Source organism: Copadichromis virginalis, linkage group LG16 (genome assembly GCF_057382275.1).
Source record: "Copadichromis virginalis isolate Kocher_CV1m ecotype Utaka linkage group LG16, C_Virginalis_male_GT1.1, whole genome shotgun sequence".
Classification (NCBI taxonomy): Eukaryota; Metazoa; Chordata; class Actinopteri; order Cichliformes; family Cichlidae; genus Copadichromis; species Copadichromis virginalis.
In genome coordinates, this window is record NC_140633.1 from 34,309,486 (window position 1) to 34,318,763 (window position 9,278).

The 9,278-nt window shown below is 40.8% G+C and overlaps 1 protein-coding gene across 4 annotated transcripts in view; it reads left to right on the forward strand.

Moving 5' to 3' along the window:
* The window catches only part of hecw2a (HECT, C2 and WW domain containing E3 ubiquitin protein ligase 2a), a 45,279-nt gene extending 36,880 nt beyond the window's left edge, over positions 1-8,399 (forward strand). For all 4 annotated transcript variants that reach the window (XM_085434512.1, XM_085434514.1, XM_085434515.1 and 1 more), the window contains 4 exons: positions 1,321-1,435; positions 3,043-3,128; positions 3,573-3,685; positions 4,857-8,399. In XM_085434512.1, the coding sequence (XP_085290638.1) occupies positions 1,321-1,435; positions 3,043-3,128; positions 3,573-3,685; positions 4,857-4,968 (426 nt within the window). In that variant the 3' untranslated portion in view covers positions 4,969-8,399. The remainder of the gene's footprint in view (positions 1-1,320; positions 1,436-3,042; positions 3,129-3,572; positions 3,686-4,856) is intronic.
* The last annotated feature ends 879 nt before the right edge of the window (positions 8,400-9,278 follow it).

Below are 9,278 nucleotides of genomic sequence, written 5' to 3' on the forward strand. Positions count from 1 at the left end.
TCCAGAAATCATCAGCTGTACATTTACTTTAGAAAATCCACCCATAACAAGTGGATGCGCTACTTGGGTAACAAAAAACTTAATGTGGGACAAACAGTAAGTGTACTGATCCTGAGAGGCATTCAACATATGAAGGGCATGTCTTCTGAATGTGTGAAAAGGTGCTGAAATTTAGTCTATGTTTGTATTCTCCTTTATGCCTCAAATACCTTTAAAACTGTTGTTGCTGCTTTTTTGCCTAGAGTTGTTTGGGTTTCAGTGAGGATCCATCAGCTCCATGCTTCTGGAGATAAAAATAAGAAAGGGGTCTATGTTATGACCACTTTTCCTTTTATTTGTGATCATTTTCTACAAAAATCTGCATAGCTTTGTGTCTTTGTGATCACTGATCACTAGTGACAGAAGGCGATTTGTTAACCTGCGGAGATCAAACGTGACAGCCTTTCATTAAAAGCTTTTAATGAATGAGACTTTAAGAAGAGGGTCAGAACCAGAGCCAATCAAAATGTGGGACAGGGAGACGAGAGATAAAAATGCTGCCCACCTGGTCACCCCGTGTGACTACTGACAACGTGACAGAACATGAAACATTAATGGAGTTGCTCCTCGGCTGAGCTGTATTATCAGATAGCTGCACTCTTCTTTTGCTTGGCGGATGTAGATAGAAGAAAGAAAATAGTTCCTGCACAAAGCTGCTCTCAACAGTTTGTAGACTTTTATTTTTTATTTTTTGAGTAACCAGGTCATTATTTCTGGACAGAAACATAGCTGCTGAGTTATTAAAATGGATTTTTTTGGTAACATAATGTAACTTCTACCATTTATTACATTCAAGAGAAGGCAGATGTCTCCAAAACTTGGCAGTCAACGGCAGAACAATTTAGATGGATAAACAGCGCTGCAGGCCAAAGGAAGAATATGTAGCTGTCCCTTTAACACTCCAGGAAAATAGATCTGATAGCCTGCTGTCATACAAAGAGAAGACAGAGTGATGAGGAGTGGGTTGTAATGTCTTTTTATGTCAGTTTTTTTCCCCCTTTTTTAAATAAACAGTATAAGCACAAACCCGCTGCTTTAATCCCTCCCCTGGCAAGTCGACAGACATCCAGGCCTTTGTGCGCCCTGCTTTTCTAAATCCAGAATTTACTGTAAACAAACTGATGGAAACTTTTCCCACAGTGATGTGTCACTGCACAAAAAGGATCTTCCGCCAGCAGTCTGATGTAGGTGGGAGGACTGTGATAAATAAATTGTGATAGATAAATAAATAGGCTGTACCGTGTTTTCACCAATGTTTGTGTGTGTGGTTTGGTTTGTTAGGTGGTGGATGTGCGGCTGGTGTCGGTGTTTGATGCCAGGGAGCTGGAGCTGGTTATTGCAGGCACCGCAGAGATTGACCTGGCAGACTGGAGGAACAACACAGAGTACAGAGGAGGTATGGAAGGGGGGGGTGGGGGGTGGAGGTTGGGTGCAAGGAGGTGGAGGAACGTACTGACAGCTTAGCCTAATGCATGCCCCGCCTCCGGTCCTGCAACATGTTCATTCACAAGTGTGCCACAGCCACTAAACCTCTGCTCTGAGAAGTATTTCCTCATTCATTCATCTCAACTGGTCCAGCGATTTTAACACTCGGGGAGATGCAAGGAAATAAGACTACACACTACTAATAAAAACCATAAAAAAAATCCATCTTCACCCCGAAGAAAGTTCAAATAGGTGCATCTGTTTAAATGTCTCTAGCCCCTAAAATGAAGGTGGTTGTAATTCAGTTTTTCTTTCTACTGTTTGAGGGACACAAGCAGTCCTACCTATTTTGTTTCTGATACTGACACCTTGGCTTTGGGTGTCTACAGATATCAAATACTGATCCAAGACTAGCTGTATTCATGAGAATTATTCTTGTATGTGTATGTAGGCATCCGTGTCGGCTTAAAAACTGAAAAACATATATAAACATTTGCAAATGCATAGAAATTATATTTATTAGTGAAATTATGCTTGAAAATGGAATAAAATGAGTTAAGTGGCACAGACACATGACAGACCTTTATGTTATAGTGAGTGTACTGAAAAACTTTTGCAAACACATAAAGAAAAGCTGGTGATCAACAAGTTTATAATATCTCCAAACTGTTCACGCTTTGTTGCTAATTTAGCTCCGCTGTGAGCAACCAGTACACTGCTGCTCTCTTGTCGCCTTACAGATACAAGACAGCCACCTTAAAAGGGTTTTATGTTGAAAGGTAACAACCCTACAATATTAGAAAATATTAGAGAAAACCCGAACGATCAGACCCCAGTGACAGTAGGAAGGAAAACCTCAATTTTAATAGGAAGAAACCTCCAAAGAACCAGGCTCAGGGAGGGGTCGATAGCTGAAGCCTCTGACTGGCCTCAGCGTCAACTGACTTTGAAGAGGAAGAAGTTTGTTTTGGTCTTTATATGACTGCACCAGTGCCCAACTTAAGATAAGGAAGGATTAATTCGAACAGAAAACCATACAAAGCTACCCTAGAATAAAAAATTGAAGTTTGAAATGAACTGAACAAAGCCCCTTTAATTAATCTGAAAAGACTGAAGCCTTACCTGAAATTAATCAAGTTGTTTTTCACAATATATAATAATTCTCCTGTGAACAAGTGATTAAATTTGCAGGGTAACAGCTGTACTGGACTTCACTTAATGTTACTCTGCAATAAGCTTCAAACCTTTGGAGTTATTACAGCGTATGCGGTGTACAGTCAGGCTGCAGGTGCCGGTGTCCAAAGCCATCACATTTAAAGGCTCTTTAGGGTTCTGGCCAGCAAAGTTGAAAAGGCGCCAGCAGCTGAGAGACAGAACAAAACTCGAGCTGACAATCGGCCATGACTCAGTGTCAGGGCGCTTTTAATGGACGAATCGACTGAGACGCACCAAACCGCTGTGTCCATCAAACATTAAGAAGCAGAGCCAGCTCACAAACCTCAGGAACAGGGGGACGGACGCCCTTATTATTTGTTATTCGTCTGACTCATGCACCATCGCTGTCTTATCTCCCCACAGGTTACCATGACAACCACATAGTGATTCGCTGGTTCTGGGCGGCTGTGGAAAGATTCAACAACGAGCAGAGGCTGAGGCTGCTGCAGGTATATATATTGTACATATATTTATTAGTTTCAGATGTAGCCATTCTTGTATTTTGCTTGTTTACATTATTGTATTTTGCACAACTCTGTTGCTTGTGAAGCTCGCACACAAGAATTTCACTCACATGTGCCGTACCAATGTACCTGCACATGTGATGTGACAATAAAAGTGATTTGATTTGATTTTGATTTGATTTGAGGTAGGGCACGAGGGGGAGCGCATGCACACAGGATGCCCCCGTGTGGACACCGCCTGCAATTACATTTTTTAATATGTTTCTAATTCTGCAGGAATGTCCCATTTATTTAAACAAGGTGTATTCAGTTTTCTGATTTATTTAACACTGAAACAAAGAACCTGAGAGTAAGTGAAATAACCCAAACTTTTTATGGCCTAAACACTGACTACATTTCATCCTTTTCTTGACTCTCTTCTCTCCTCAGTTTGTGACGGGCACCTCCAGCATTCCCTATGAGGGCTTTGCCTCACTACGAGGAAGTAACGGACCTCGCCGATTCTGCGTGGAGAAGTGGGGGAAAATCACCTCCTTACCCAGGTAACCTCACCTTTTAGGGACTATACAAAAATGAAAAATAGCAGAGACATTGTAGAGTGAATCTTTTCAAAATAAAATGTCCATAAATATGAACGCTGATCAAACAGGTATGAATAAGGGCTTTAACGGGCTGTTTAGGTTGTTAAGGCTTCATATACGTCACCTCTGTTACTTTTTTTGTAAAATATGATGGGAGAGATACGACACAATTTTAGGGCGTAAACACACTTAAGAATTTTAGTGGATTTATTTATGTGTTTCTCTATGGGGGTCCAAAACCGACAATTTCAAACAAATATCTAGTAAACAAATAACTCAAAAGAAAACTTAATTTAAACTTAACTTAAAAGAAAATTTAACTGCCATTAAATCACTGAAAATACATAAAATAATGACATAAAATTTAAGACAAATTTATATTTCTGTATTCATTCGCTTCTTTCTTAATTTGATATAATAGGATATCAAATTAATTATCATACAAATTTGATATAATACGTATGACATTTATCTACCTTTTTAATGCCTTTTTATTTATTTTATTTTATTTTTATCATATTAATTAATTAATTTTTATTTGTTTTTTTTCTATTATTTTCCCCTGGCTTTTGCATACATACTGACATCATTAGACTAAAAAAATGGAAAATGTAACAAAAAATAAATGTTTAGGGGCTCATTACAAATGTTAAAAAACATAGATGCAAACATAAAAAAACAGAACCATCAATTTATGTCACATTTTATATAATAACAATTTACATACATTTTTTTTGGTTTGTTTCTAAGACAAATAAAATATTAATATTGTTAAAAATATATTTTTTTAAGTGAAGTTTAAAAAAAAAAAAAAGCAATACTGTTTCTGATCAAAGATCATATTCTGATTTTGACGTTCATTCACAGCGTTTTAATTCATTATTTAAATGTTGGGTTTTTTTGTATGTTTTTTGAATGCAAAGCACTTAAGGTCAACTCTATTGCTATTTCTAAATGTTCTCTATAAATACAAGTGACTAATAAAGACGCAGCATACCTGCAGCTCTGTAGGGTATAAGTGCAGCAGTTTTCTTTTTGGGTGTATTATTTGACAGGAACAAAAGCAGAAGAAAAATCTAACAGATGACTCATCTCATCATCTGTTTCATAAGGTCTCGCTGTGTTTCCACAGGGCTCACACTTGCTTTAATCGTCTGGACCTCCCGCCCTACCCGTCCTTCTCCATGCTCTACGAGAAGCTGGTAACCGCTGTCGAGGAAACGAGCACGTTCGGCTTGGAGTAACCTCAAATTGGCCGACACCCAGGAGAGAGAACCATCTGGAAATCTGTGTTCCTCACTTAGAGGCATTAAAAATAAAACTAATATCCTCAAAAGGCAACTAAACCCCCCTCCCTTCCCCTCCCTGGATGACGCTGCTGTTTTTTCCGACTGGCTTTACATCACTCGGCACGCCGGCTTTGCTCTGATTCTCCACCTCCGACAGCTTCAGGACAAAAGACGGAGAATCGGAGGACGGGTTGAAAAGCTGTACAGTACAATTTCTTGTTTTCATGGTAACCTTTGTTCACTGAGCCACATGTGTGCTTTATCTCTTTAGTTAATGGCCTTGGTTACTGGATTTCTAGCACCTCGTCCTCCACCTCCTCAGAGACAGCTGCTCCAAAAACCCACTGAGTTCCTTTTCCCTTCTCTGGACCTCAAAACTGTGCCCGTCCCGCTCCGGGGCTGCAGTGATATGAACTATAAGACACACCAATCACCTTTGCACAAATACACACTTAAGCATTGTCTTTGTATTATGAGTGCAAACCAGTGTTTTCCCCGAGAGTCTTCATCGGCGCGGGAAGAAGTGACATTTTAGTCTTTAAACCGAACGCTGGCTGCTTGTTCGAAGAGAGGGGACACACTGGTGTGCACAAATACACACTGAAAACACACCTGTTCTCACAGTTTAGAACCCCAAATGAGCTGGACATGGAGTCGCAGGTCATCGGCGGTGCTTGTGCGCAGCGTCAGTGACACATTGTGGTAATGACGGCAGGTTTGAGGTCAGGACTGTTACCTTCAGTTACTGCGACACCACAGCCCAAAAACATTAAAAAAAAACATGTGACACATGAACGGTTTCAACAGAAGCGCAAGGTTCCTGTCTTACAACACATTTCTCATGAGCAATAGAGGCACTTTCTGACATAACACACAAAGTCCTCCCCAGCCAGTGAAAGTGATGAATGTACCAAACCAGTGACTGAATGTATGAACCTCGAGCAGGAAACAGAAGTTGAAAGGTTTCAACATAAGCGTGACTCGGTTTGTTTAAGCACTGATGATTTATAAATGCAATGATGGCTCATGAGATGCATCTATGGTGCTGCCAGCTTGCTCGGGGGATCAGGGCTCAAATGAAAGAAATGCCAAACTAGGTCACAGGTCGTAACATTTCCTGGGAGGAAAACATTTTACTGATAACAACCCTCAAAAATAACCCAATTCCTTGATTAAACTGATCATTGGGCTCATTTTTATGGTTTTTAATGGCTTTATTTGTGTTTATCGCATCTATATTCTTTCATTTACCAAGGATGCATATTTTAAAGTGTTTTAACTTAAATATTTATATTTTTAAATCATTTTTTATGCAGAAGGACATCTCAGTCTGTTAGCCATGCACTAACATTAGTCACTGCAAAACATCACAATGCAGTAATTAGGAGGAGAAAATTACAATCATATCAAATTTTATGCCATTAAAAATATATATATATTTCACTCATGTAACACTTTTCATGGTTGGACCAATAAGATCCCCAAAATGATAAAATAGAAGTCACTGATGGAGTGCAGTTGTGAGGAGAAGACAAAATGTTTTCTTTGCAGCTCTCAGTTCAACTCAGACTTTGACAGGACAGTGGAAGGTCAAAATAATGGCATATACCCATCACTTTTTTCATTTTACACTTAACTAATCATCACAAAAAGCAGATCCACGATTTTAAACATCATGTATAGCAATTACTACTGTTACTGCTAAAGTAAAAGAAGGATTTAGGAATAAAAATCCACATTTTAAGTATCAAAAATAAATTTCTGGTATTTTTAGAAAACTAAACTGCTTGAAAATTGTTTAAATTAATTGCATTATGGTGCTTTTAAGTTGCATATAAACCTTTGCTTTCATAGATGTGCAGCATCTGAGGTCCAACTCCCCTGAGCAACGCAGTGGCCGCTTTGATGCATCGCTCTAGTGAATGGCTATTAGATGTACCATGAGGCATTGGTGGGATTATTTTAGTGCCTCTTGGGAATGAAGTTTTATTTCTTTGCAAACATGTGACCAGATCCAAGCGTCTCACTGTAGGAGCTGCAGTTTTTAAAACAAAATATCAGATATCAACACCAGAGGGCAGCAAAGTCCCACTCAACTCAAACAACCAGTGGTCTGGTCCTCTCTGAGTGGCTTCCTGACCAGGGTAGATTAAGATGATGATGATGGCCTTGTACTTTAGAACTTGTTGCATACAGTCCATGCCAGACAGTAGTTTTGTCTCTGAAGCATGTGATCGAACATTGAGTGCACTCACACACACAAACTCATTTTCTACAGGGTGCATGCAAGATTACACCTACTGTACAGAGTCCTGTTGGAGTTAGACCACAGGGGCTGGAATAGTGGTAGAGATCCCCACCTGCGATGCGACATGTGTGGGCAGACTTTTGTATCTGAGCCCCGCCTCCCTACCCACACCTCTCGCCCACCCCCGCCCTAATAATGCATGCAGGATCTTCCTGGTCAGCTCCGTGAGCTGGACCTGGTAGACACTCCTAGGTGGCGTTGTGTTATAGCTCGATATTGCATGCTGAAATAGTGCAACACACTGTCCTTACTAGCTTTTTTGCATGAGGATATTGCTATACATTCAGACAAAAGGGTGAGGGAGCTGGTTAAATTGTGCCACTCCAGTTGTGGCGCTCCGGTTGTGGCGCTCCACCTGAGGCATGCGCCCTTGTGCTCACCTGGCACTGTCGTACCTTTAGCTCGTGGGAACAAGGCGGAGGATGATGGTGTTTGTTAGCTCTCTCCGTGACAGTGGAACAGCGAGTATTTTGGCAGCATGCTTCGAAAACTTCACATGTGCGTGTCTGCCTGTCTCAGTCACAGGCTGATGGTCATGGTTCATTGCTGAACAGGTAATGGATCAATAGGGCTGCTTTTGATTTTGTGAGAGCACATGTATGTGTACCATGTGTGGAGTCCTGTTTGTCTCTTTGTATATAAATGTATATGTATGTCTGTCCTGTTGTGTGTTTAAATATATATATTTTGCACCGGATGTACCAAAGTTTTGGGGCTTGCAAAGTCAACCATTAGGCCTGCTCTCTATTTCAGTCGAACAACCACACATTCCCCCCTCCTCCCCACCGCTGTTTCTGGCTCACAGAGCATCACCTCATGTTTGCTTGAGGAGCAGATTTGTGGCATGGGCAGCGACGCTTCACGTTAGGATATTCACCCGGTTGGGTCAGTTTCGGTTCACCATCAATTTGAGGCTTTTCAGGTGCAGATGAAGACTGCTGCACCGCTCGTCTTTCTGTGTACATCTGACAGGACCCGGCTCCAGTTTTCAGAATTCCACTCTATGCAAAGCTCCTGTATGTGTGTGTGTGTCCATTTCACTCCAATGATTGTAATAAAAAAACAAATGGAAAATTTTTATGAATGATTCACGATCTTACTTATCTTTTACTAAAATTATCTAATATACAGTGGCTTGCAAAAGTATTTGGCCCCCTTGAACTTTTCCACATTTTGTCACATTACAGCCACAAACATGAATCAATTTTATTGGAATTCTGTGTGAAAGACCAACACAAAGTGGTGTACACGTGAGAAGTGGAACAAAAATCATACATGATTCCAAACATTTTTTTTTTACAAATAAATAACTGAAAAGTGGGGTGTGCGTATTTATTCAGCCCCCTGAGTCAATACTTTTAGAACCACCTTTTGCAGCAATTACAGCTGTCTCTACCAGCTTTGCACATCTAGACACTGAAATCCTTGCCTATTGTTCTTTGCAAAACAGCTCCAGCTCAGTCAAATTAGATGGACAGCGTTTGTGAACAGCAGTTTTCAGATCTTGCCACAGATTCTCGATTGGATTTAGACCTTGTCTATGTTTTGTGATAAACCATTCCATTGTTACCCTGGCTTTATGTTCAGGGTCGTTGTCCTGCTGGAAGGTGAACCTCCACCCCAGTCTCAAGTCTTTTGCAGACTCCAAGAGGTTTAGTAGGCAGGGATAGCTCAGTAGGTAGAGTGGTGGCCCCATGATCGGAAGGTCGGGGGGTTCAACTCCACTGAACAGCTACCCTGAGGTACCCCTGAGCAAGGTACCGTCCCTGCTCCCCGGGCGCTGCATTGGTGGCTGCCCACTGCTTCACTGGGCGAATGGGTTAAATGCAGAGGAACTATTTCCCTATGCGGACTAACACATACACATTATTACACATTTCTTCCAAGATTGCCCTGTATTTGGCTCCATCCATCTTCCCATCAACTCTGACCAGCTTCCCTGTCCCTGCTGAAGAGA